The following is a 27753-nucleotide window of genomic DNA, read 5'->3' on the forward strand; positions in this document are numbered from 1 at the left end:
TTTTCTTTTTCTTTTTTTTTTTTTTTTTTTTTGAGACGGAGTTTCACTCATGTTACCCAGGCTGGAGTGCAATGGCGCGATCTCGGCTCACCGCAACCTCCGCCTCCTGGGTTCAGGCAATTCTCCTGCCTCAGCCTCCTGAGTAGCTGGGATTACAGGCACACACCACCATGCCCAGCTAATTTTTTGTATTTTTAGTAGAGACGGGGTTTCACCATGTTGACCAGGATGGTCTCGATCTCCTGACCTCGCCATCTGCCCACCTTGGCCTCCCAAAGTGCTGGGACTACAGGCGAGAGCCACTGCGCCCAGCCTAAACCTTAAATAAGATAGGCTGATTCTCTTCACCTTATTTTTCAAAATTGTTCCTTTACATTCACATAAATTTTAGAATCATCTACAAAAAAATATTTCTGAGATTTTTTTTGTTTGTTTGTTTTTGGGGACGGAGTTTCACTCTTGTTACCCAGGCTGGAGTGCAATGGCGTGATCTTGGCTCACCGCAACCTCCGCCTCCTGGGTTCAGGCAATTCTCCTGCCTCAGCCTCCTGAGTAGCTGGGACTACAGGCACATGCTACTATGCCGGCTAACATTTTTTGTACTTTTAGTAGAGACGGTGTTTCACTGTGCTGGTCAGGCTGGTCTCGAACTTCTGACCTCAGGTGATCCACCCACCTCAGCCTCCCAAAGTTCTGGGATTACAGGTGTGTGCCATCCGTGCCCAGCCAACATTATATTTTTCATGGATCAGTTGTGAAGTTGTTGCTGTGAGACTTAGACGATTTCTAAGTATGGAAAGACAAGCCCTGAGATTGATATGTTTTCACTCTCCACAGACAAGTCCAGGAAGTGCTCCTTGAGAAGGCGGCAGGAATGTAGAAAGTAGAAACTGTGTATTCATTCCAACTTGTACCTATTTAATCAATGTTTAATAAGTAGTATGGGCACTAAGCTGGTATTACAATAATATTGTGGGGCTGACTGTCTAGCTCAGGTCAGTGGAAGGCCCCAGTCTAAATAATAGCTCCTATTTTTTAAGCACCCATCTGTGCCAGTCCCTAGAGACTTAAGTATTTCTAAATCTTGGAAGAACCCTCAGAAATAGGCACTGGCACCCTCATCTAACCGGCGAGGAGGCTAAGGCTTCAGGCATCACTTGCCCAAGGAAGGGGTGGAGCTAGCTCGCACCCAAGGCCCAGTGTCTTGTCTCCAGACCTGAGCCTTTTACTTAGAAACTACAAGGAAATAGCTTTTGTCCCTACAACACAGAGCAAACATGATACATACAAAGGCAAACGATTAAGGTGTGCCAGGGAATGCTTGGGAGAGGAAACAGCAGAGAAAGGCTGTGAAGCCCAGAGCAGCAGAAACTTGAGCCTCTTTTAGGAGTGGCGTAGACCAGAGAAAGGAGGGGCTCATCGGAGGAGTCTCTACCAGGTTGAAACTAAGGCGAGATGGGGTGATCCTGGAAGTGGCACAAACACTGAGGGGATCCCCCAACCTGGGCCTGCTGGAGTTCTTGGCAGGAAGGACCCACCCCAGGACAGACTTCTTTCCAGGGCCAAACCCTGCCCAGAGGTGAGGCAGAACCCCTTAGGCTAGAGATGAGGGTGAAAACAGATGCTTCTCCAATTCTTCCTTTCCTCTTTCAGTCTGGCTGAGAGTCTGGGGGAGGAAAGTCCCTGGGGTAGAGGGGAAGTGAGAGCTGCCACAATGGGCCTGGGCAGAGGGGCAGAACTAGGAGACAGAGCTAAGTGTGGCTCTGCAAGTTGTCTATATTTGCATGCTGAGCTCACTGCTGCTCTTTTTCTCCCCAGAAAATAAAATTACATCATGGTAGGGGGAAGGCAGGAGCGGGGCATGTTTGGGAAAGGTGAGAGGAACACGAGAGGGCCTGTAGGCATCACCCTGGAAAGAGAAGATCCAGGGCTCCTCAAGTCCCCATGTGGCCCGGACCCCCTACCTTCACTCCCAACGTGGATAAGTCTGATCAGTCATTTCCCACGGCGCCCCTGACCCTTAAGGCAAGGAAAGAAGTTTTTACAAACACCAAAGCCGGCGACTAAGAGAATCCAGCCCCCAAAGGCTTTCCAAACCCCTTAACTGAACTTATTCTGTGCCTCCCAGGGGTCCTAGCCACCGTGGTCATCCAAAGGTCAAAAGGGGAGTAGGGTGCCCTGCTGGGAAGGAATTAAATATGACGATTGCTTCGCAGTTCGGGGCAAGAGACCGCGTCTGCTCCAGCCCTCCGCCCAATTCTGTCCCCGTCCTAAGAGTCTTCCAGAACCCCAGCCCCTCCGTCCCCGCCCCCTCCTGCCTCCCCCCTCCCCCTCCTCGCGCCATTCCCCGCCCCCCGCCCCTCCCCGGCTCTGACATCACCGGCCAGCCGGGTGGAGTGAGCGGCGCTGGGCTCGGGCTCCGGCTCCGCGGGCGGAAGAGGCGGCGGCGGCGGCGGCTGAAGCGGCGGCGGCGGCGGGAGCCGAAGAGGAGGTTCCGGACGCTGCTCGGGAACCGGGACTCAGGAGTGCCCGCGCCCTGAGCGCTCAGCTCCAGAGGCGGTGAGAGGGGCGGGGAGGGGACGTGTCGCGGGAAGGGGCAGGCGTGGAGGTCTCGGCTTGGAGGGGCGACGACCCGGGACGCCGGGGGCCGGACGGGGAGCGCGGGGACCCCGGACGGGTCCGCCTGTCAGGCCCCACGGGGTCCGTCCCGCGGTCGGCGCGTCCCGAGCGCCGAGCGTGTGCTGGAGGCGGCGTGGCTCCGGCCAGCCCGTCCACGCTGCACCGCGGCTCGGGAGTCCGACCGGGGCCTGGGGATTAGGATGCAGCCTGCTTCCCGCCCAGCCGGCTCGGCCAGGCCGGCGCCCGCCCCTCCCTGCCCGCCCTGGCTTCGGACTTGCCTCCCTGGCCGTCTCCCGGCCCAGCCCTGTCCCGGTTCCGCGGGCGGCTGGTACCGTGTGCCCTCACCCCCGGCCCGCTGCACCTGGGGAAGAGGCGGGCTTGGCGGAAAGCTTGTCCAGAGGGAGGGAGGAGCTGGGGGAGTAGAGGAGTGATGTATCTAACGGAAAAACCCTTATTAATTTCATAGAATCCGTGTTAAAACTGACAAGGAAACACGCACACCTGTAAGGCACGCCAGCACACACAGTGACACACATCCATGTGACTTATACACATCGTCTAGCACACTTCAAATCACAAACGTCCCTGCACTACGCATCCGGCCACCCACCACACCCCCACTCTGTGGGGTGGGGCATCCCATGAGGAGTCTTCTGAACTGCGGGTTCCAAGCCATCAGTCCAGCAGGACAGCTGAGTGGACAGAAAGGGCCACTGTCCCCAAGTCCATCCTGATTTTCTGGGAGCTTTTCCCAGCCCCTGGCTGCAGATTGTTCCTCTTTAAAAACAGTGGGGAAAGACAGGAGAAAATCTTGGTATCATTCCTCTAAAACAAGGAGACAGGACTTTGGAGGTTAATGAGAGTAGGGGCTTCTGGTGGCCTCTCTTCCTGGGTCCAGTTAGGGTTCAGGGTGCTGGGAGTGGCTAGTTTCTGGTAAGAGTGGCCAAGGGATGGAGGAGGAGGGGGTGGAAGAAACGGAGAGGAAAATGAGTATGAGTCAGCCAAGAATGGAGCCCAAGTCAGAGAGAATGAGAGGAATGTGTGTGAGAAGCAGACAGACATCTCCAGAGAGGTCCAGAGATAGTCAGGGAACCAGGGAGAGGGAGGAAGTGAGAGACAGCGATGGTCAGAGAAGTGCAGAGTGCTGGAGAATGGACCAAACAAATTAGGGAGGATGAAGGTGGAGGGAACCACTGGGAGTTAGGGAAAGAGGTTTGTGTGTCTGCACCCCAGGCTGTCAGAGCGATTAGCTTTAATTGCTCTTCCCTTTGTCGTTAAATACTCCTTTGGGGAAATTGCCAGTGATGCCCCAGGCTGCAGGCTTCCCTGGTTGCCTACTTCCTCACTTCCGTGCCCATCGTGTATGCATGTATTACCATGTATGAAGAGGGTCACGGAATCACAGCGCCTCACTCACACAGATGCTCACGCGCAGTGTCATGATGGATATCTTCACCAGCTGGTAGGCAGCCAACCACTGAATCTCCAAGCCACTCCCACCAAACTTGTGTTTTGTGTAGCAGGGATGCTCACCCCTTCCTAATTGTAGCTCTGAGTATTCAGATGGGGACACTGAAGCACAGATCTCAGAAGTCCTACATATTCATGGCCACTATTAAGTTGGATAGGTGAGTAGGACATGCTAGAAGGGGTAAAAGCCTATAGAAAGGAAAGGAGGAATAGAGAGACTGAAGGATTGGGGCAAAGGATATGGATGATGAAGAGAGGTGGAGAGACATGGAAATAGAGGCAGGGAGTGCCACAGCAGAAGAGTGGAGAGAGAGGTGGGCTGGAAGAGCTATAGGCCCCATTCCCTTCCTCCTGATGCCCCATCTTGGGTCTGGCTCTTCTCTAGACTAAGGGCTGAAGGCTAATCCCTGTCCCCATGCCCACAGGTAATCCATGTTCCTTCTTGGACTGAAGTGAACATTTGGGGGCCCAGATGTCCTGACTCTCCTCACGTCCAGGCTGACCCTGGAGCCTGAGAACCCTCAATTTCCTTGTTACAGGAATAAAGACAACCCCTCAACCCGCCCGGTAAAGCTGGATAAAAGCTTAAAGAATAAGTCAATTGAGTATGATATTAAAGAAAATAAACTACAGGACTGCTTTAATTTGGGGCCCAGATATAATTTAAAATAGGAAAGCTGAACCCCTGCTCTCTCCCTCCCAACCCCTCTGCCTCTCCGTGATTACTTCCAGCTTCAGGCAAAAGACTGACAGACTTGAGTGCCTGGAAGTCCCCTCCTGCCCAATACAGGGACCTTTAGTGTAGGATGGCCCCTCCCCTCAGTCTGAGGCAGCTGCAACAGATGTGGAGGAGGGAGGGGTGCAACTCCTAATCTTCAGGCTTCCTTCTCAAATTCACAGAGGATTTGGAACCAAACGTTAGAGAGAAGGGATAATCTACCACCACCTATTGTCAAAAGGCACAGAAATTCTTTTCGTGCTGCCACCTCCTCCACAGGTGGTTATCCCAATTGCCAGGCTTCTCAAAGCACTCCCAGGGCCCAGCTCTTCTTACCCCAGTGCCCATGGAGCTCCCACCTGCCCCACCCTAAAAGGTCAGTATATGATGATCCTTACCTCCTGCCCCTCTTCCCCAGCATCCTCAGTTGGTTTGACCTTTGTCAGGGTTGTGCCTGGGGCCAGCTTGGAAGGAGAGGGAGGCAGGAAGGAAGGAAGGTGTGAGGAAGCGGTGAGCCGAGCAAGAAAGCTGGGAGGGAAGAGGACTGACTTCCTGGCAGCCGGGGCTCCGGTTCCTGATTCCTGCCCTGGTATCCTGTCCCACGAATGGCCTCCGCCCAGGCTGCCTGGTGATCGCTGAGCAGTTCTCTGCACTGCTCCAGAGATCGGGAGGATTTTTCAGAGCCCAGAGAGCAGATTTCTCCACAGGCCCTAAGGAAATCGGAATCTCTGGTGAGGAAGGTGACATGGAGGATGAAGGAAACAAGCTCTTCCCAGCCCCACCATGGGCAGACCAGCCAGGGACAGTAGTTGATCAGTGAGACCTGAGAGCAGTTCCCCCAAACAACACTGCCCATGCTTCTTCTGCCATACTCAGGCCTAGGCAAATAGATCTCTCCAAGAAGGGAGGCAATGGGGCTGCCTTTCCTTGTACCCTTAGGGGGCCTTATTCCTATCCTTTCTGTCCCTTCTTACTCACCATTCCCCATGCCCCTCCCATCTAGTGGTGTTACTGTCCTAATGACTCGGGGTGAGGGGACCCAGAACTGAGGTTGCTATAGTAACAGATGAGCTGAGGCTACAGCCCTCTATAGTTGTGGACTGTGCTCTCCTCTCCCTCACCCCCCCCATGCCTCATTTGTAGCCTTAGTCTCTGTCTCCCAACTCCAGCTCTCTTCCTCCATTCTGTAGGTTCCCCTCACCCCTCTGGATGTGAACCTGTGGTTATATGCCTTCTAACATGTGCTCTTGGCTAGTTTACACACACACACACGCACACACAGCCAGTGCACCCACAGCCACATATCCAATGCTGGCACATACACCTCCATTACCAGAACATCCAAACACACCCAGATAGCCAGCCACTGCCTCCTTCACAGAGCTGTGCCCACAACCCAGGGATTAGCATCCCTAGGATCCCAGCACACACACATATCTCCTCTACCACTTTAACATTCCCACCCCCATTTCTCTTAGGGGCCTCCTTGTATCTTTCACTCTCTTAGAAAGCTCCTACCCACTGCCCCCAAGTCTTTGTGGGTGAGTGTGTTACACACATTAATCTCTTCCCGCCTACCTCCTCTGTAGATCTGTTTTGGATTCAAAGCCCTAAATCTTAACTCCTCCCGACCGACACACACACACACAGCGCACACACTCTTTCCTCTCGCAGGATTTGTCGTATTTACAAACTCTTCTTCCATGTGAAAGCGGGGTGGTGTAACCCCAAATCGTGTCCCCCTTTCCAGCTGAGGGCTTGGCCCCAGAGTTTCCTCCACTGGGGCAGGGTCTTCTTGTCTCCTGCTGCACTTCTGCACTTTCCCTTCCAGCTCTACTCATGCCCCCCCCCCCCCCCCCCGTTCTTATCTCCATCTCTAGTCCTCTCCTCATCATTCCCCTCATCCGTATCCCCCTCCTTCTGTCCTTGGATTATCAGTGGAGCGATGGGGGTTGGGCTCGAGCCTGCTGCTGTGACCTAGATTTCAAGGCAGAGACAGTTCCTGGTGCTGACAGTCAGAGAGCATTGTTCCTGGCCCGGCCTGGCAGGGCCACTGCTAGGCCCTTCTGTCTGGTTGCACCTGGGTGTGCAACTGAGCATGCCTATGACCGCCTGTTTCTTGCGGGGGTCATGGTGGCCTGCTGTCTGGCTTATTGTCTGTTTGTGTCACGGTGCCTGCCACCAAGAGAGGCTTGTTTATTCTGGTCTAAGTAGGGGGCTGGGAATGGGGACTTCTGGGTCCGCATATCTTATTTTGTGATGGCCATACCCATTTCAGTTCCCCTGCAGTAGAGCAAGAAGGAAGGAAAATGTGTGTCACCCAGGCCCCTTTGATCTGCCACATTCCCAGCCTAATGCTGGGTGATTTGCAGGCAGCCTCGGTTGGGGACAAGGTCATCTTGTTGCTTGCCCACCCATTGGTCTAGTTGCATATAGAATGTTTACAATTTATTTTTTTAAAAATGCCGTACTTTCCTGACTAGAATAGATACTCATTGTGGAAATCAGTTCCATTTTTGAGCTCACCACTACTGTCACATTTTATCAAATCCAGAAAGCTCATTCAAACGTCTGACCTTTCTTCTGTCTTAGCCACAGTCCTATCTTAGTGGAAGGAAGGCCTGAATGTCCTCTACTTCTCACCTAAGAATCATGAAAGAGGGTTAGGGTGAAGGCCTAGGTGAGATCTGGCCTTGCTGATCTCATCAGACCATGCTGAAGGTAGCACCAGTAGGTTGTTGATGCAAGAAGGGGGGCAGTCCCCTTTTGCCACTCTCCCAAAGCCTAATCTAAAGTCCCCTCCCCCACCACCCGGCCAGTCTGGGAACTGGGCAGGGGGCCAGAGCCAGCCGCTTGGTATTCTTGGGCACGGGGGCTGCAGGCACAGCACAAAGGGTAGGAGAGAGAGCTGAGTGGGGGCTTGGTAACTATCGAGGGAGAAAATGGGCTCCACAAAGGTGGGGGTGGTTGATTGCTTCCCCCACCTCGAGCCCTAATAATTGAATACAAGGCTAGCATGGAGGGGCCAAGGAACCATCAGACCAAGCAAATAGGCATCCATCCAAAATGAGTCATTAGCGGAGTGGTGGGGAGTTGAAGTGAGGGACCCCTTTCCCTCTGAGGCAGAATGGAAGCTAGAACACGTGAGCACCTGCCAAGCCCTCCAGCTCCTTCTCAGCCTCTCACTGCCACAGCAAGCCTCACCCTGGCTGTTTTGGAGTTTTTTTTCCTGACATGGGGAGGGGTTTGAAGTGGGTGGGGCGATTCTGGGGAGGGGGGGGACTTGGAGAGAGCCGGTGAGAAAGTCGGGAGCAGGTTGCTATGGTAACCGCCTCCTCAGTCAGGGGAACTGTTGCCAGGGTTACTGTTATAGGGGGAAAACAGAAGAAAAAGATGGTGGGGGAAAGGAGGTATGACTTGTCACTCTGGGCTCTAGCCTGGCTCCTAGCTTCCTGTCTACCCCCACCACCTCCCCTAGGTCTTCCTTTTCTCTCTCCAGCCATAGCCACCTCCAGCCTCCATGTTACAGGCACATGCCTGGTAGGGCAGAGGTGGGAGTAGGAGGGTAGTGCCAATGAGTAAACCAGACTCCATACCTTAAGCTCAACTCCTATCCCTTTGTCGCCTCCCAACCCCAGTCATGGCTGAGTACGGGACCCTCCTACAAGACCTGACCAACAACATCACCCTTGAAGATCTAGAACAGCTCAAGTCGGCCTGCAAGGAGGACATCCCCAGCGAAAAGAGTGAGGAGATCACTACTGGCAGTGCCTGGTTTAGCTTCTTGGAGAGCCACAACAAGCTGGACAAAGGTGCGGGAGGGGAGCACAGGGGTCCTGTCATAAGTTGTTCAGGCTCAGTTCATTCAGCAAATAGAGATGAGCTCAAAGCTCTTACGTGTACAATGTGTACCCCTCTATAGCAAGGCAGAATAGAGGTGCTCTAAGAGTATGGGGGCCTTAGACACTTTTCATTGTGCCCCTCATCGGTAAAAAACGTTATTCAGATACTCCTCTGCTATTATTTCATACACAACAGAACATAAAAACAATCTAAAAATGGTAAAAAAAAAATTTTTTTCTTTTTAAAAAAAATGGTAAAATTTTAAGTGAGCAAAATTGGGAAGAATTCTAGACAATAAAAATGGAAGAATACCTGAATGAGGGGAGAACTGGGAAGTGTAATCTAACCTGGTAGTAGTAATATTAACCTTTGTTAGGCACTTTTTATTTTTTTAGATTTATTTTTTGTTCGTTTTTTTCAGCATTTTCACAGGAAGCACTTTTTATTTTTTTAAATTTTTTATTATTTTTTTGACACCGAGTCTCACTCTGTCCAGGCTGGAGTGCAATAGCACGATCTTAGCTCACCGCAACCTCTGCCTCCTGGGTTCAAGCGATTCTCCTGTCTCAGCCTCCTGAGTAGCTGGGATTGTAGGCCCACACCACCACACCCGGCTGATTTTTGTATTTTTAGTAGAGACTAAAAGTACAAAAGTAGCGACTAAACCGTGTTGGTCAGGCTGGTCTTGATCTCCTGACCTCGTGATCCACCCACCTCAGCCTCCCAAAGTGCTGGGATTATAGGAGTGAGCCACCGTGCCAGGACTTTAGCACTTTTTAAAATCTGGTAAAATTTAAAATAAAACTACAAGTGCTAACATTTTCTTACCCACTTTGAGAGACTACTGCTTGGGCAGTGGGGTCTATGGATTAGAGTAATCCCACACAGCTGGAGGCTTTAGGGAAGAACTGGTGTTTAAGATGGCCCTGAAAGGTTAGTGGGATTTCTAAGGCAGGATCCAAAGGAGGGCATGCCAGGCAGAGGAACACTGTCACAGAGTATCTAGCGTGTTTGGAAATGCAAGCAGTTTTGCTTGGCCTGACTGGGATGTAGGGTGTTTAGAAATGGCTGAGAAAGTAAGGTAGACTGTGTTGAGGAGAGCCTGGGTATTGGATAGGTGAGGTGAGTGAACTCAGGGCCCTTCAGATAGACTATTCTGACTGCTGTGTGCCTAGCAGGGAGAACGTATAAAGGAGGACATATTACAGTTAGACTGTGGTTAACAGTCAGCGGGGAGGAGCCAGGGAAGATGATCTAAGGGCATCTGTAATCTCTTGGAACTGACCAAGCCATGGACATCATCCTTCTGGTGGTGTCCATACCTTCTCTCATTTGGAATAACCTTTCTCACCAGACCCAGAATCTCTCCCGGGCTGCCTAGAGATTCTACCCTGCTGGTCCTACATGTGCTGTCAGCAAATTCTGGTCCTTACTTAGATGGAAAGTGGAGAAGGAATGGGGTACTGGGGGGGTATCTGGAAGTCAATTTTTCTTTTGTCCCCTCCCCACAACATATGGGAGCCAGTATCTAAGCTAAATCTCTCATTCTAACCATAATCTAGAAACTTCACTGACCAATTATCTGCCCTTCCTGGGAATGGTCCTCCATATTGTTTGGGTACCTTAACTTTCTTTTCCTGGATTAGTCGTCCCTCTTCTTCCAGTGTTGTGTCCTCCCATAACCAATGTCAGCAACTCAGCTTTGGTTCCAGGTCACCAGTCTGGTGGAGTAGGGCAAGCTGACCTCTGCAGCCAAGCTCTGACCCTGTCTCCTGCCTTCCTCCAGACAACCTCTCCTACATTGAGCACATCTTTGAGATCTCCCGCCGTCCTGACCTACTCACTATGGTGGTTGACTATAGAACTCGTGTGCTGAAGATCTCTGAGGAGGATGAGCTGGACACCAAGCTAACCCGTATCCCCAGTGCCAAGAAGTACAAAGGTAAGAGGCCATTCTTTTATGTAGCTGCACCTCTGCCCCGTCCCGTTGACTATTCTTGGAGTACTGGAGTTTTGGGAGAGGAGGCTGATGCCCAATGGGCCTGCCTGGCCATCTCCCACACTGCTGTCCCTGGACACATCCCTTTTTGCCCCCAGACATTATCCGGCAGCCCTCTGAGGAAGAGATCATCAAATTGGCTCCCCCACCGAAGAAGGCCTGAGCAAGGGGGAGGAAGAAGAGGAAGGTTGGACCTTCATCAGACCACTCCCTTCCCTCATCCTCCAAAGGAGGGGGCAAGGGCCCCCCCATCTACCCACTTACTAACCTGGTCCTAACCCCCTTACTGTGCGCGTGTGTGTGCGTGTGCGCACGCTCTGGCTGTCTGTCTATATGTCTAGCTCATCTAGTTCCTCCTCTTGAGGGGATGGGAGTCAGGGGCAAGGGGAGGGGGCTGAGTTTCCCCACTCTAGGAGGAGGTGGGGGCTATTTCTATGCAAATAGAAATCAGCACATTCCTCCTACTTCCCTTTCCTCCACTCTCCCCCCATATCTTTAAAGTGTGGAAACAGAAAGGACCTGCATTTTCCTACATTGAGGAGCTAACGTGGGGGTAAGGTATGGGAGAGGTAGGTGGATCCAAGCAAAAGCGGTGGGGAGGGAAGGCGAAGAGGCCGCTCAACCCCCACCTGGAAGGGGCAAAAAAAAGCCAGCATTCCGTGTTTGTACTCCTGTGCTGGACTAGCTGTTTCCTGTTGTTCTTCAGGTGGGAGGGCTTGAGTGTCAGCCGGTCCCTTTCTGCCTCTCATGGGCCTAGCATAGGCATGAGCCAGGATCCTTCCCTGGTCCCTAAGATTAAACCCCATGGAGCAGCCAGCATTAGATGCCCCACCCACCTGTACTTTGGAGAGACTGTACTGGGAGCATGTACCACTAAGCCTGAGATGGGGATTAGGGCAGAGAGAGGGGAGCCCCCTTTTCCACTCAGTTATTCCTAGACTGTTGCATTCTAAACCTAGGGAGGTTGAGGAATGAGATCCTTAGGTTTTAACCCGAATCCTGACCCCACCATCCTGTAGGGTCCCAACTTGGTTATTGCAGGCAACCTTCCCTCTCTCCTTGGTGAAGAACATCCCAAGTCAGAAAGAAGTTAACTACAGTGTTTTCCTTTGCACCTATCCCCATCCCAATTCAATCCAGGAAGGGACTTAGGAAACTCTTCTTTACTAGATATCCTGGCCCCCTGGGCTTGTGAACACCACCTAGCCAAATCACTACAGAACAGAGAGTGACCCCAGCCTCCTGCCTACCCTTAAGTTGCCCCTCCCCACCCTGACCGTGCTAACTGTGTGTACATATATATTCTACATATATGTATATTAAAACTGCACTGCCATGTCTGCCCTTTTTGTGGTGTCTAGCATTAACTTATTGTCTAGGCCAGAGCAGGGGTGGGAGGGGAATGCCACAGTGAAGGGAGTGGCAGAATCAAATTGCTACAAGGTCCAAACAAAAAAGCAAGCTTTTTCAAAAAACATTAAATTCACATGCAGTCTCAGAGACTATTTAGAGAAAGTTGAAGTTAGGAGCTTTTAGGATGTGGGAGTAAAACTTTAATGGGAGGGGAGGGCTGGCTGCTGGGAGAAGGAAGAAGCCAGACTGGTTAGACAGTACTCTTAACTCCTAGCCAAGCCTAGCCTGCCCTGCCCCTCTGGCCACTGCTGCAGACACCTGCCTTAACACACACACCTCTAGGACTCCATGGTTTTGCCTTAAAGGACCTTCCCAAGTCTCTCTTTCCCTGTCTAGCTTCTCCCTTAAGAAGAGAGAGATACTTGCAGAATTGGGATGGAGGGAATGAACATGAACCGTCCTTCCATTTGGGATACATTACATTAGAGTGACAGAATAAGGAGCCTTTCTTATGGAAGAAATGGGAGAAGAGAGACAGGGTTATTTTCAGCAGAGTCTAGTAGTTTCTCTGTAAGGCAAAATAATCTTAAAAGACTAACGTGCCCACCCACTCCTTATATTGCTGTGAGATTGCCCCTATCTTGTGCTCTTCTGTCTGCAGTGTGCACGACCTTGTTCTAACCCGGAATAAAGGTGATTGATTGTACTGTAACTAACTGATTTTACAATTTCTGTGAGTGACCACGATTTTGGAGCCTTTGAATTACCAGGAAGGGAGGGGGAGCAGTATTTATGCCCATGTTCCTCAATGCAGCTCTGAACAAGGGCTGGGAAAATACCCCAAGTGTATACCTTCACCCCGCCCAGTCTCATGAGTATCACTGAGCTAAATGGAGCATATCCTACTTCCTGCAGTCTCCAATTGGAGCCCAAGCACTGGAAATACGGGTCTTCCAAAATGGACTCCCTAACACTATATCATGTGTAGAATGAGGGGAAGATTGGGTACCTACATTAGTAGGAGCAAAAACCATCCATTGTGAATAAATGGACCACATACCACACAGAGCAGCAGTTGGGGAGAGGAAAAGCTTTACTGGGAGAAAATACAATTCCAGAGCGCATGGTTTTTAGCCCACCCTATCACCCCACCAGCAACAGGAACAATAGGAACACAGACTACTCAATCACCACACATTCCCTACCTCAGGGAGTCGGTACAGCAGCCAACATCTGGTCTGACAGCTGCTGGGAAAAGGGGCAAGAGGAAGAAGTCTAGGAATACCATTCTCTCATTCTTCTCCCCTCCTTCCTGGCCTGATTTAGTAGAATCTGACTGTCCCAGGATACAGAATTCTTGATTGGATCTTTTGGAAACGGGGGGCAAAAAAATAGCAGCAAAAGCATTTAAGGGCAAGAATTCAGCTGGGACTTTTCAGACTCAGTGACCAGTGATTAAGACAAGTGCCCAGGCTCCAGCCACTGCAATCAGTCCTTAGATTAATGACTTGTTCCTCAATCCTAAAATATCAAGAGGTGGATAAGGTATAAGTCAAACCCAGGAAGTCTTTCCCTTCACTCTTCTGTAAAGAAGGGAACTGGCATGAATTTGGATGGCTTAAAGAATCAAGCAGCAAAAGGTGAGACAGAGTGTGTGTGTGTGTGTACACGTGTGTGGTGTGTATGTACATGTCTTCTGTCACACAGTACCACAATAGTCTGCAGTGGTGACACCACCCTAAAGTAGTTTAGTCAAGTTGGTTAGAAGAGCCATCCTTGGAACCCCGCCACAAGACTTAAGGAGATCTGAGGCAAAAAGCTGAGAGGAATTTCCTGTTTTTCCCAACCCCCACACCAAGGCAGGGAACCAGGAAGGGCAGAAATGAGGTTCCTTCCATTCTCGAGCCTCCTAAAACCTAAAGGGTAAGTTCCAATCTCTAATGACCATACACAGAGGTAAAATGACCCCAGGTGTCACCTCCACACCATTACTCTTGTTCACTCTTCAAGTCCCTTTATTGTATTCATAGAGAATATATAGGTATTTAAACTTTGACAATAATTTTACCTTGATACATCCAAGTTTGACTTGCTTTTTAATATATTTATAGATATAAAATTAGGCCTCTAACAGTGATAGGGACAGGGAGATTGCTGCCAACAAACAATATTTTTTAAAAAAATAACAGAAGAGGTAACATCCTTCCTATTCTTCCTTCGATTCTGCCCCTCCTCCCACCTCTCCCCAATCTCCTTCACCTGACCTGTTTAAGGGGTGACGGGATGAAGAGAAGAGAGTGAAGGATATGTAATCAAGTGCAAAACACTGTGATAAGTACAGAGAATGAATGAGGTGGAAGGGAAAGTGAAGAGTGTGGGATGGTTAGGGGCTTTAAGGACTTCCCAGAAAAATAGGATCCTGGGATGGGGTTGCTGAGGGGGAGAAAAAAACCCAACTGTCATAGACTTAAAAAAAAAACAAGAAAAGGTCAAAAACCTAAACCAAAGAGAGAGTGGCACTCCTACCCTCCACTCTGGCCCCTTGGTACTGAATAGCCAATTGTTCCCCCCCCCCCCCCCCCCCCAAGAAACAAGGGAGATTAAAGAAAAAGAAACCCCATTCCCTATCCCAAACCAGTTAACAAAATAGGCTTCCCTCTCCTCTCAAAAAGAGGCTTTGGGGAGAGGCCATTTCTGCTGAGTCCTATGCACCTCTCCATGAAGGCCCATACCAGGGCTCAACTCCCATTCCTAGGTACTCTGTGTTGGTTCACTCCTCTGGTTTGTCCTTTCTCCTGGGACGTCTTTCTTTTATCTAAAGCAAAAAGTCCAAAGTGCGTTTCTGCTGAATGTAGGGCCTGGGACAGGAAAGGGCTGCCCAGGCAGGATCGGGTTGGCAGCCCCAGCCCGCCCCACCTAGGTATGAGGCCTCAAGATGGCATGCATTGCACTCGGTCAGGGCCCTCCTCCTCGTCCGATGTGTCTGAGGAGCTGGGAGACTCATCAGAGTCCGCGTCTGTGGCCCCAACCCCAGGTTCTCGCCAGCGCTGTGGGATGGGAAAGGCTCGTTAGTAACTTCCCTGGATGGAACAAGGACAAGCCTGTTAAGTCTTAGCTAGAATTTAGATGCTTTAAGCCAGAGATCAGCAGAATTTTTCTTAAAGGGCCAGATAGTAAATATTTTAGACTTGTGGTCTATATGGTCTTTATGGCAACTCTTCAACTGTGCCATTGTAGCGTGAAGGAAGCCACAGATGATACACAGAATGGGTGTGGCCGCAACCAATGAAACTATTATTTACAAAAATGAGCAGCAGGCCAGCTGCCAGTTTGCCAACTCCTGACCTAGGCTTCTTTTGTCATAAGAAGAAAAATAGAAGGGTCACACTGAGACTTGTTATTTCTTCTCAGTTCCTTCCTCCACACTCCAGCCAGCCTTTGCCTTTATGAAGATAGCATTACACATGGATGGCAATGGATAAGAGTAGACACCACCCTTTTCTGCTGATGCTTCTTCCAAGGCTGTATCAGGGATCTGATGGGGATAGAGGACAATGGATAGGAAATCCAACCAAGATCACTGGATTCCTCCTTAAACTCACAACTCTGGAACTTTTTAGCCCTCTTGAGACGGTCACTTCCAACCCCAGCTTACCCGGTGGTGGCGTCTCTGTCTCAGGTGATGCATGAGGAACCACAGCATGTGACTATCAAACAGGTCAGTGTGGTGCAAGCTCTCTTCATCCCGATCCCGCTTGTTCTTCTTAATCACCTGGAACCCAAAAGGGTTGGGAACAGGGGGCAGCAATGAAGATGGACCAGGGACCTCATCAAGAAAGCTGATGTTCTATCCCAATAAAAGCTTCCCATTAAGTTGAAATGGAGCTAGATTAGATTAAGAAACAATGTCCTAGGTTCAGCCTCTGTGAAGGTGGCAGACTTTAACACAAAATAATTCTTGAAGATGCTCCTCATCCCCATCCTATTACAAATTAGTGCCACTTCACAGCTGCCCCCTGGAGCAGGACTATTCCTACAGAGGCAATTACAGGAGTGTGGGGGAGGGTGTTAGAGTAGTGCCTTTAAAGAACTGGCAGCAAGTTATTCCTCCCTATGACAATGAAGAATCAACAGTATGTGGATAAGCAGAAAGAAGGTAACTTCTGCAGTCAGCCACTTACATCTTTTAACCCTGTCAGCTCAGTGGAAGCTTCAGCTGTGGGTGCCCAGATCTTCACATCATGGTCTAGGCCACTGGTCGCCAACACAGGCAGGTGAGGGTGGGGCTCAAGACAGTTTACCTGGTCAGGAAGAAAGGAAAACACAGACTTAGCAGTGTGTGGGAGTAGGGTTTAAAAACCACTACTCACCTTGAGACAAACAATTGCCCTTGATCAGGGCTGAGGCAGCTGCTGGGGCAGCTGCTGGGGAAGGGAGGCCCGCCCATCCTGTGCCTAAGCCAAAGGGCACTGGGGGTAGAGAAACCAAACAGAGACTGGGTATGAGACCAGGCACATCAATCATTTTCTATGTATAGGTCAGGGGTGGCTTCATCCCCAGATACAGACCTAGGGGTAGGTGAGTGACTGCCCAAGCTTACTGCTGGTTTCACAAGAAGACAGTGAGATCCAGATGACCTTATTCAGTCCAGATTCCAAAGCTCCAACTTGCCCAAGGCTGGAAAAAAACCATCTCAGTGGCTTTTACCAAGTGGCAAATAAATTTTAAAAAATGAAGAAAGCAGCAGCTGCCAATGAACCCCCAGAGAAGAGTCGGAGAACAACTATATTCATTTGGCACTGTTTACTAGAACTGGAGGAAGGCACAGGCTGAGAAGAGGAAGCTGAGTTGCAAGGAGTGGTGGGAGTGATGGAGGCTCATGTCTGCTTGAGAGAACCTTGCATATCCCAGGGGACAACATCCTACTACCGGCCCTATAAGCTCAGCTTCGAGGCAGCACATTAAGGAAGCTTCTTGGGGCTTCCACAGCCTCAATCTCAGCCACCCTCTGGGTAAATTCACTGAACAGGGCAGAAGAAATAAACTATAGCAGGCAGGCCTTCGAGCTTAGGCAGCTTCCTTCTGTCTGAAAGGCATCCATGCCCCCTGCTGTCTGACTTGGAAACATGAGCTTCCCCCTAAGGGAAAGGCAGGGAAGTTGCTACCCCATTCAGAAGAGCTGGTCCCAGATCTAGCTGCTAAAGCATTTTGAGTCTTTTAGTGAAAAATGGAACACGTACGAAAGGCACCCCACCTTGCAGCTGCCCTATAGTCCAAGAAAACAACTGCTTTTAGTTCTCTCTGGACCAACTGAGAAGAACATCTGAGAAGAGGTCAGGGGCAGGCATGGAAAATAGGGCTGACCTACAGACTTCCCACTTTCTTTGACTTCCATCTTACACATAAACAAATGCTCAGAAAAGACTGAAGCTAAGACTGAGCCTATGAATAAAATAGAAACCCAATTCTTTATCTCCTCCTCGCATTCCACATTATCAGCTCATTGTGAAGTTTATCTTTGGGCTTTTTTAGGCAGTGCAGTTAAACTCTAATGCTTGGACTAGTGTATCTATCTACAGTAATGGACAATTTACACACACAAACCTGAACTTTTTCATCCATCTCCTAATAAGCCCTTGTTACAAACCTGTACTCTGCTTGAATAAGTCAGCAAAATAAAAAAGCACAGGGGAACAATTCCTTGGAACTTAAGGCTAAGGAAAAAGCCAATGGCAAGAGGAACAAGAGAATGACATACAGTACCTGAATTGGAGCCTGCAGGGGGAGCCGATAGATAATTTCTGGGCCAGAGTACCTGGTCACGTCACCAGACCTGTCTGAATGCCAGGACTTATCCTGTCAATAATGCCTGAGCAGAGTAAAGAGCTCTGGCCTTAGATGACTGGGCTGGAGGAATGTAGAGAATGGGATCAAGCATCAAAGTGCTCTTGGGAGACTAAGGGGTTGTCCTCTGATACCACCCCCGACCCTGTCCCTGTGAAGCTGAATGGGAACAAAGAAAAGATCCTCAAATCAGAGTCAGGAAACCTGAGAAAGGTAGAAAATAGCTTCTAAGATCTTTTCTGGTTCTAACATTCTACTTTACATTTACAATTTCCATGACATAGAACTGCTGAGTCTACTACACTGAGACTAGTGCCTGGTGACCCCCACTGCTGGAAAGTTAGGACAAAAAAACAGAGGGAGCCAAGTGAAAGACCACATCAATCATTCAGCTTACACAGAGACAAGAATATGTAAGGAAATTTGCTTCAGGGGTGTAGTCTCTGTATCTCCTGTTCTAATCACTTACTCTTAGGACCACTAAAATTTAGGCCTGGAGCCCACCCATTCCAAGTAGATGCCTTCCCCACCTCGGCAAATGGGTTAATCATCAAACATTGGCACTGGCTGAGCTAAAAGCAAACTGGCCTGCAGAATGCTTTTGGAGAATGGACAAATGCTGGCCTGGGAGAAGGCATTCAGCTCTGCACCTCTCTAGAAAAAAATGCAAGACAATAGTTTATGTCAAGAAAAAAATTCACTGGCCCCTTCTGACTTCCTTTCTCTACATGCCTATTGCATAATTCCCATTAAGACTCAAGGGTTTTGGGTTTGTTCACTGCAGATGACACAGGGGACCTATGGAAAAGCAGGAAATGAAGCAAGGAAGAGACACACCTTGAACTTCTAGACTCCTCTCCATTTGTATTCAAACCATAAAAGCCCTAGATCTATGAAGGTCTCAGGTTCCAAAAACTTAGAGGAAACCAGAAGAAAATTTGAAATACCCTTGTACCAGGGCAAGAAAAACATAAGGAATGGGATCCTGATTGCAAGGAACCATCCTAAATTCTAAAACCACTCTCTGAATAAACCTCATCAAGAGATGGCTAGGCTCTTTGAAGTTCCCCACAACTAAGAAGGAATAAAAAGGAAGAAAGACCAAGCTGTTTCAGTCATTACTTAGAGGCCTTGGGTAACCAGACTATTTTGAACAATCAGTATAATTTAGTCTTCCAAACTGTCTTTTTCCCATCTCCTGTGGTCCAAAAAACTTACAACAGAAAGCAATTGAACTCTTTCCTAACTCTAGGTCTCAAAAATGAAAAAAGAAAAAAGAAAAAAAAAAAAAGGTTAACCAGATACATCTTAAGAGCTGATCACTCTTCATTCACTAACTCGATTCTCACTCTTCCTTTTTGCCCTAACTTCACAGAGGTCTGCAGAACTCAAAGGACAGGCAGACTATGATATGATCATGGGTTATATAGCAAACAGGCTGCTCAGCACTAAAAATTGTCATATTTGCTTTCTCTTTACATGTACACATTATGTGTGTTTATCTATTTGAATGTAAGCATGACACTTCACCCCTAAATACTTCAACAAGTATCTCCTAAGTACAAGGATATTCTCCTACATAAGTAATCACATCAAATAAATTTAATACTGAGTACCATGTTATCTAATATATAAACCATATTCTGACTTTCTCAACTGTTTAAAAAATGCTCCTTATAGCTTTTATCTGCTAACCTAAGATCCAGCCAGATCACTACTTAGTTAAGGGAAGAGAGATGGAGAAATCTTTAGCATAGTGTAGGAGGGTGCACCCTAACACAATGCTTTTTCATTTGGAAAAGGTGCATGCCTAGAGATAAGTTACATCACAGGACAGAGGTTCTTCCCTAAGATCCCTTTCTTGTCTTAGTACACTATGCTTTACAGGGACTGAAGATAGGAGAAGGAAGGAAATACTCCATCAAAAACTCAGCACCCCAGGCTATCCAGCCTTTTAATTTAGCTGGCTGGACCTCTAAAACATGGTATCATGTAGTCACAGTGAGAATTCAGTGTCCCTGCTAAAACCTACCTTAATGCCTGGAGAGACTATGGAGCCAGCCAGCTCAGCACACCATACTCACCACGCCTCCCTTGTCCCCCTCCATGAACTGAATAATCTGGCAGGATGATTTCTCCCAGAGGAAGATGTGCCCACAGTCACTACCGCTCACCACAAACTCACTCTTGGGGCCATAGAAATTGACGCCTTTTACTGAAATGATAAATGAGGGAACAAACCACATGAGGGTTGGCGTCAGGCCTACATATATTCATCTCAAAGGGAATTCAGTTATTCACTAACTCTAAATCAGCTGAGAGCTGAAAAATTACTTTCATTTTCACAAAACAAATCAAGAGATTATGCATGTTTAATAGACAGTTATAAGAATCATAACAGTCCCAGAGATGATTTATATTCTCCCAAAGAGCTCCTTAGGGCAGAGGAATCTGCAGTCCTTTAGCAGCAGTCTCAGTCTTACTAAGTTTATACCCTATCAAGCACCCACAGGCCTCCCTAATGCCTTACCTGTCCCACCCTGAATCGTCCCAGCTCTGCCTACTCTTAGGCAGCACTGTCTTATGCCCTAGGATTATCTTTGATATGTGGACCTCATTGGTACCTTGTCAATGTTTTTGGGGTTGTCAGTTGATCTGAGACTGATGAAGGTATATGCCACAACTGCCTCTAAGAAGCAAGTGATCTGTGCTTGTTACCGTTAACAGGACTCTACTCGCCACAATCAGTACAAGAAACCAAGAGTTCCAACTACTATGGTCAGTACAATATTGGCCATGAAACTGGCACCCTTCTTGTATCTGCCTGTGTGCTGAGATCCAAGAATAGATTTTTCCCTCCCTCCTTACCAGCTCAGGAAAAAAAATAATGAAACTAATCTTCTAACTGCTATCTCCAAGACAAAATCATGACAGGTATCTGTTAGGAGTGGTAACAACAGAGTAGTGATTCCTCAGCTTTTCTGAACAACAGAATCATGTGGGCAGTTTAAAAAAATCTCAATGCCCAAGTTGCACCCCATACCTATTAAATCAGAATATATGGGGTTAAGGCCAGACTGTTATGCTTGGTGACTCATGTCCAGCACTCTGGGAAGTCAAGGCAGGCAAATCACTTGAGCCCAGGAGTTGGAGACCAGGCTGGGCAACATGGTGAAACCCCGTCTCCAAAAAAAAATACAAAAAATAGCCAGAGGTAGTGGCCTATGCCTGTAGTACCAGCTACTCAGGAGGCTGACGTGCAAGGATCACCTGAGCCCAAGAGGTTGAGGCTACAGTTGCCTGGGAGGTCGAGGCTGCAGTGAGTCATGATTGTATCACTGCACTCCAGCCTAGACATCAGAGTAAGAGTGTCTCAAAAACACAAAACAAAACAAAATACATCAGGGATTCCAATGTGCCCCAGAGTTTGGGAACCATAGACATGGAACAAAACAGGCCAATCTTGGGCTAGGTACTACCACCATTCCTCCTCTTCTGCCTCATCTAAAAGAATCGTTTACTCCTCCCTCCTAAAGGTACAAGGTCACTCCCTATTTTAAGCAATTCAGGACCACTGACTAAAGAGGGCTTTCCCTGACTCCCTGACAAGGCATTTATGCTTATTTTGAAGTTACCTGAAATCTAAAAAACAGTTAGTCTTATCTCCTTATGTCCCAACCAATTAGAAGCAAACATTATTGCAGTGTCAAGAGATGCTCTTGAGAGCTTTCTCCTCTAGCACAGCAGAGAAAACATGGAAACTCCAGCCCAGTTCAGGATAATCGCTCAGTGCCCATGGCAACACAGGCAGCCTACTCCTTAGGTAGTTTCTATTTGTATAACCTGAGTAAGACACTGTGGTTCTCCAAAGCCAATAGACTTGGGCCACAGAAACCTAGGAAGACAGTCTCACCTGTGGCATTATTTCTGTGGCCCTTATATCTCTTAACATACTGGGCCCCATCACTGTGAGAGGAGTTGAAGAGGTAAATGTCTTCATCATTGTAACTGGCCAGGAGCTCTGCCAAGAACAAGAACACAGCAGTGAAGGCAAAGGCTGAAAAGCAGGAACCAGGAGTTGGGGTTGGGTTGGGGCTTCTTGCCAGTAGTGCCCCCTCCAAATACCCAGGTATAACACCCATCTTATTTATTTGGAACACCAGGCAAGTCAGACTGTACAGGGTAGACTAGGAACACACTGCCAACCCAGGGGCAGCAGAATACTCAAAAAGATCATACCCATTAACTCAGGAATGAGTCAAAGGCATAAGAACCTGCTCAGGCAAGTAACCTGGGCTTCAGGACAGGCCCTGCCAAGTATCATCTGCAGCATTCTGCAAATGGTACCTGGCATCTCCAAGGGTCATCTGCTGTATCCTCCCGCTATGTGCTCACCATCAGCAGTTAATCCCCAGCTGCTCCACTTGGAGCTATAGCACAGTGGTGAGCACTGGAGGGCACATGCCTCACTGGCTCAGCAGCTCCCTAGACAGAGGGGGCATGCCAGCCTAGGAGCTGGGCCCTGCTCACGTACCTGTGCCGTCGTGGCTGTACACAAGACAGGTGATGTTTGCTTTGGACTCACTGTTCACCTGCAATAAGGAGCAGATACTGACTGATGCCCCACCCCCCCATTTGTTATACCATCTTCAGGAAACAGCTTTTCCTTCAAAGTCCCCTATATCTTCTCCCAGAGATTTGAGAAAGACAGACAGAGACAAGAGTATAACTGATGAAACATGACCACCTCAGGGGGTAGCATCTTGGGGCTTTCTCTTGCTTGTCATCTGTGTGCTGGCCATTTTTTGTACACTGTCTCATTAGGCCTCACCATCAAGGTGCAAGGCAGTTATTTTTATTTCTATTTTGTTGATTAAAAACTGAGACTATCAGAAGTGAAATGACTGCCAAAATCACAAAGCTGGTAAGTGGTAAAGCCAGGATTCAAATCCAGATGACTGACTTGAAAGTCCAAGCTATTCCCACCATACCCCCAAGTTCAAGTGTAGCCTTGGGGTCGAGTCAGGGAAGCCTGGAGCAACTGGCCCTTCATGAATCTTACCAGGTGATGAGGGCAGAACTTCTTGAGTACTCCATTGTTCTCATTCTCATCAATTTTCCTCTGGTCATAAATCCTGTGGTTGGAAAAGCAATGAAAATATCAAAATTTAAAAACGAATCCCTTAAAGGACTGCAATTTGATGTAGTGGCAGGAAACTGCCAGCTGCATGTAGATTAACAACATTTTCCAAACCAAGCTTCTGGTACATGCTCTTGCTTAAAGGCCGGTCCTTTCTCAATCCATTTCCAAACCCTAAATCTCTTTTTTTTTTTTTTTTTTTTGAGACAGGGTCTCGCTCTGTCACCCAGGCTCACTGCAACCTCCACCTCGTGGGTTTAAGTGATTTTCCACCTCAGCCTCCTGGGTAGCTGGGACTACGGGCATATGCCACCACGCCTAGGTAATTTTTGTATTTTTAGTAGAGACAGGGTTTCACCATGTTGGCCAGACTGGTCTTGAACTCCTGGCCCCAAGGGATCCACCTGCCTCGGCCTCCCAAAGTGCTAAGATTACAGGCGTGAGGCACTACACCCGGCATCAAACCCTAAATCCTTCATCGATGTATTTCCCATTTTAAGTGGCAATCCTCAATTCTGTCAGGTTGAAGTGGTTTATCTCTCTCAAGTTTTAAATCACATACTGCTAATTTTCACTGAAACAACATTAGTATACAGCCTTTTACGTGTATGTTACCTACTGAAAAGGGTTACTCATGGGTAGAAACCAAACTTAAGGTAAGTCAGTGGGTCTGTAATCCCTCCTTGAAACCTTACTTGGCCTGTTCTCCCTCTTATATACCACAATAATTATTACAAACCACCACCCATATCCTCAAGACTCCCTCTCCTTACCTCTTTCTTATCAAGCACACTACCTTCACGTTCCTTCCTCTAAGGCAAGCTTTAAATTCAAATATTTATGACACATATATTACGCATCAAATATTATGCTAGGTGCTAGAAATACAGTGATGAACAAGACAGATCCAGTATCTGTCTTCACCCAGTCTCCTCCAATCTCAGAGCCTCTCAACAAATGTTCTTCATTTCATCTTTCCAGGGACCTTGTTTGATGGTCAGCTCATTTCTCAACCTCTTCCTCATCACCATCTGGCCACTTTCTAAAAATCCTTCTACTGACTGTCCTTTCCTACTATTGCTTTTTTTCTCCTTCCCCTTACAATCATATTACTGTGAAGAATGATCAACATTCAGTATTTCCACTTCCTTACTTCCTATTCACTTCTCAGCCCGTCCTAATCTGGTTTTGGTCCTCAGCTCACCACTGAGACTTCTCTGGCTGAAGTCGTCGGTTAATTATATACATTTGTCAAGTAGATTTAAGTCTAGAACTCAGAAAAAGTGTGGTTTGGAGACAGATGTAAGTCATATATCCATGTATAGGTGGTAGTCAAAGCATTGGTAATGGAATTAGATCTCCAATGGAAAACAGTGGATTTTCCCTTCCTCCTTTAGAATCTCTGGCCTCTTTCAGAATGTAATAAAAACTATAGTCCCTTTTCCCCAGAAAAATGCACATAAACACCCTTTCTGGAGGTTCACATAATACTTGTACTTCAAGTTAAAATTCTCTAGTATAAATTAAGATGAGAGCTGAACACTGAGCTACTAGAGAACATAAGCATTTAATGGTTGGACAAAGGAAGACAAACCCATGGACAGCACTGAGGAGTGGCTGGACATCATCAAGGAGAGAAGGTGTTTCAGGGAAGAAGTAATAAACAATGTCAGGAGTAGAGAAAAACACTTGAAAAGTATCTTGTTGGCTTTGGCAGTTAGATTACTGATGACTTAAGCCTTCACCTCACTGGCTCAAATGACCCTCCTACCTCAACCTCCCAAGTAGCTGGGACTCCAGATGCACACCCCCATGCTGGGCTACTATTTTTATTTTCTGTGGAAACAGCATCTGCCTAGTGTGGCCTCAAACTCCTGGCCTCAAGAGATCCTCCTGCCTCAGCCTCCCAAAGTGCTGGGACTACAGACCTGAGTCACTAAGCCCCAACTATTTATTAATAACCTAATATATTCTACATATGATGCTAGAACAGGGTTTGGCAAACTTTTTCTTAAAGGACAAGATAGTAAATGTTTTAAGCTGGTAAACAGGCAAATCATTTCATCTCTATTATAACTACTGAATTCTACTACTGTAGCATCAAAGTGGTTACAAACAACATGTAAAGGAAGGCATGGCTGTGTTCCAATAAAACTTTATTTATAAAAACAAGCAGTACAGTTTGTCAAGCCCTGTGATAGACAGTAGTCATAGAAAGATTAATACTAACTTTCCCACTATTTTCTGAACATATAACAGGCCTTGACAGTTTATATTTTACTTTATTTTCATTTTTACTTATTTATTTTCTTTTCCTTATTTATTTATTTATTTTTGAGACGGAGTCTTGCTCTGTCGCCAGGCTAGAGTGCAGTGGCGCAATCTCGGCTCATGGCAACCTCCGCCTCCTGGGTTCAAGTGATTCTTCCGCCTCAGCCTCCCAAGTAGCTGGGACCACAGGCGCGTGCCACCACACCCAACTAATTTTTGTGTTTTTAGTAGAGATGGGGTTTCACCTTGTTGGCCAGGATGGTCTCGATCTCTTGACCTTGTGATCTGCCCACCTCGGCCTCCCGAAGTGCTGAGATTACAGGCGTAACCCACCGCGCCCGGCCTACTTATTTATTTTCTTTAAGACTCTGTCATCCAGGATGGAGTGCAGTGGTGCAATCACAGGCCACTGCAGCCTCAAACTCCTGGCTCAAGAGATCCTCCTACTGCCTCCCAAATAGTTGGGACTACAGGAGCATACCACCACACCTGGTGGTATTTAATTTATTAAAAATTATTATTATTTTTTGAGACAAAGTCTCACTGTTGCCCAGGCTGGAATGCAGTGGAGTGATCTTGGCTCACTACAATCTCTGCCTCCCAGGTTCAAGCGATTCTTCTGCCTCAGCCTCCCAAGTAGCTGGAACTATAGGAGTGTACCACCATGCCTAGCTAATTTTTATATTTTTAGTAGAGGCAGGGTTTCACCACATTGGCCAGGCTGGTCTAGAACTCCTGACCTCATGATCTGCGTGCCTCAGCCTCACAAAGTGCTGGGATTAAAGGAGTGAGCCACTATGCCCAACCTAAAATTTTTTCTTGAATTTTCTTTTGGTAGACATGGTCTTGGTCTATTGCCTAGGTTGGTCTTGAACTCCTGGCCTCAAGCTATCCTCCAGCTTTGTGACCTCCCAAAGTGCTCCAGTTTTATAGTCACGAGCCATCACACCAAGCCCCCTAATTTTAAGTCATGTAAGGAATAGTTTTAGCATCCTCTCCACACCTTTACCACATTTCTTCCCACATGCCTTCAGGCACCCACTAACTTGTTAACCTAAGTCTCTCTTTTGTACCAGCCTTTAATCTAATATTCTCTCAGTGTTGCTGATTTTGGCTTAAAAACTGGGGAGTGGCCAGGCGTAGTGGCTCATGCCTGTAATCCCAGCACTTTGGGAGGCTGAGGTGGGCAGATCACCTGAGGTCGGGAGTTCAAGACCAGCCTGGCCAAAATGGAGAAACCCTGTCTCTAGTAAAAAATACAAAATTAGTCAGGCATGGTGGCAGATGCCTGTAATCCCAGTTAGTCAGGAGGCTGACACAGGAGAATCGCTTGAACCCGGAAGGTGGAGGTTGCGGTGAGCCGAGATCATGCCATTGCACTCCAGCCTGGGCAATAAGAGTGAAACTCCATCTTAAAAAAAACCCCAAAAAAAAACAAAAACAAAAAACCGGGGAGTGAAGAGATGATTTACTGACTATGCTTCATAAATCAGGGCCTATATTTAATGCTTTAACAATAAATTTTCATGTCGGCCAATCACACTGCCAAATCTACCACTAAAGGATTCATCTGACATATTCTCCTTTTAATGTTTTTTTTTTTTGAGATGGAGTTTCACTCTTGTTACCCAGGCTGGAGTGCAATGGCGCGATCTCGGCTCACCGCAACCTCCGCCTCCTGGGTTCAGGCAATTCTCCTGCCTCAACCTACTGAGTAGCTGGGATTACAGGCACGTGCCACCATGCCCAGCTAATGTTTTGTATTTTTAGTAGAGATGGGGTTTCACCATGTTGACCAGGATGGTCTCGATCTCTTGACCTCGTGATCCACCCGCCTCGGCCTCCCAAAGTGCTGAGACTACAGGCTTGAGCCACCGCGCCCGGCTCCTTTTAATTTTTCTAATTTTTAAAAATTAATTAATTTTTTTTTTCTTTTAAAGACGGGGTTTCACCATGTTGGTCAGGCTGCTCTTGAACTCCTGACCTCAGGTGATCCGCCCACCTTGGCCTCCAAAGTGAGCCACCACGCCCAGCCTTTTTTACTCCTATAAATTCTTAAAACTAAGCTAAACAGGAATTAGCTTAGCTTAACTGGTGTAGTAGGAACTCACCTATACCTCCTCCACTTGCCTACTTTTTTTTTTTTTTTTTTTTTTTTTTTTTTTTAGGCACAGGCCAAAAAGCATGTCTCCCCAGAGCTTCCCTTAAATACTTAATAACCCTAAACTAAAATTCAGTATTAATGATGCAAAGCCTTGAAGATAAGTAAGTTATTTCTCTGTACTCCCTTGAAGTAATTCCTTTAGGCTAGGAGTAAAAGTTAATGAATGGTGTTATGGTATAAAATATTCAGCACAAATGTTTTCAAATTTATACCTGAAGGTGAGCTGTTCAGGTTCTTTCAAAGAAAGAATAAGAAAGGAGAAACCTCAGGCCGGGCGCGGTGGCTCACGCCTGTAATCCCAGCACTTTGGGAGGCCGAGGCGGGTGGATCAC

General features: G+C 47.8%; 2 protein-coding genes and 1 long non-coding RNA gene across 23 annotated transcripts in view; 1 reads left to right on the plus strand and 2 right to left on the minus strand.

Annotated features, from left to right (window-relative positions):
• Positions 1–2356: 2356 nt before the first annotated feature.
• On the plus strand, positions 2357–12714 carry PEA15 (proliferation and apoptosis adaptor protein 15). 4 transcript variants are annotated; one of them, XM_032260873.1, is made up of 4 exons: positions 2357–2559; positions 8446–8619; positions 10437–10592; positions 10748–12714. In XM_032260873.1, exons 2-4 carry the CDS (start codon positions 8448–8450, stop codon positions 10810–10812), a joined length of 393 nt encoding a protein of 130 aa, XP_032116764.1. In that variant the 5' UTR covers positions 2357–2559; positions 8446–8447; the 3' UTR covers positions 10813–12714. The 4 variants fall into 4 exon arrangements, with proteins under 4 accessions (XP_032116764.1, XP_032116767.1, XP_032116765.1 ...); XM_032260876.1 differs by having other exon boundaries at positions 2378–2559; positions 8446–8553; XM_032260874.1 differs by lacking the exon at positions 2357–2559 and adding an exon at positions 3955–4081.
• Positions 12715–13077: 363 nt separating this feature from the next.
• The window catches only part of DCAF8 (DDB1 and CUL4 associated factor 8), a 48304-nt gene continuing 33628 nt past the window's right edge, over positions 13078–27753 (minus strand). For 17 of the 18 annotated variants that reach the window (XM_032260860.1, XM_032260866.1, XM_032260853.1 and 14 more), the window contains 7 exons: positions 22909–22981; positions 22381–22438; positions 21760–21867; positions 19931–20061; positions 16184–16303; positions 15658–15774; positions 13078–15049 (listed from right to left, as the gene is read on the minus strand). In XM_032260860.1, the coding sequence (XP_032116751.1) occupies positions 14933–15049; positions 15658–15774; positions 16184–16303; positions 19931–20061; positions 21760–21867; positions 22381–22438; positions 22909–22981 (724 nt within the window). In that variant the 3' untranslated portion in view covers positions 13078–14932. The remainder of the gene's footprint in view (positions 15050–15657; positions 15775–16183; positions 16304–19930; positions 20062–21759; positions 21868–22380; positions 22439–22908; positions 22982–27753) is intronic. The other variant, XM_032260863.1, reaches the window with a different exon arrangement.
• The window catches only part of LOC116538465, an 892-nt gene continuing 563 nt past the window's right edge, over positions 27425–27753 (minus strand). The window contains exon 2 of the long non-coding RNA XR_004263648.1: positions 27425–27685. This is a non-coding gene — a long non-coding RNA (uncharacterized LOC116538465). The remainder of the gene's footprint in view (positions 27686–27753) is intronic.

Source organism: Sapajus apella, unplaced genomic scaffold (assembly GCF_009761245.1).
Source record: "Sapajus apella isolate SASKATOON/1434 unplaced genomic scaffold, GSC_monkey_1.0 scaffold119, whole genome shotgun sequence".
NCBI lineage: Eukaryota > Metazoa > Chordata > Mammalia > Primates > Cebidae > Sapajus > Sapajus apella.

Excerpts from the sequence above, each read along its gene's own strand:
- PEA15 (XM_032260873.1), top strand. The coding sequence starts at position 8,448 with ATGGCTGAGTACGGGACCCTCCTACAAGACCTGACCAACAACATCACC. Across the intron at positions 8,620-10,436 it reads CCACAACAAGCTGGACAAAG|ACAACCTCTCCTACATTGAG; the intron begins GTGCGGGAGGGG and ends GCCTTCCTCCAG. Across the intron at positions 10,593-10,747 it reads CAGTGCCAAGAAGTACAAAG|ACATTATCCGGCAGCCCTCT; the intron begins GTAAGAGGCCAT and ends TTTTGCCCCCAG.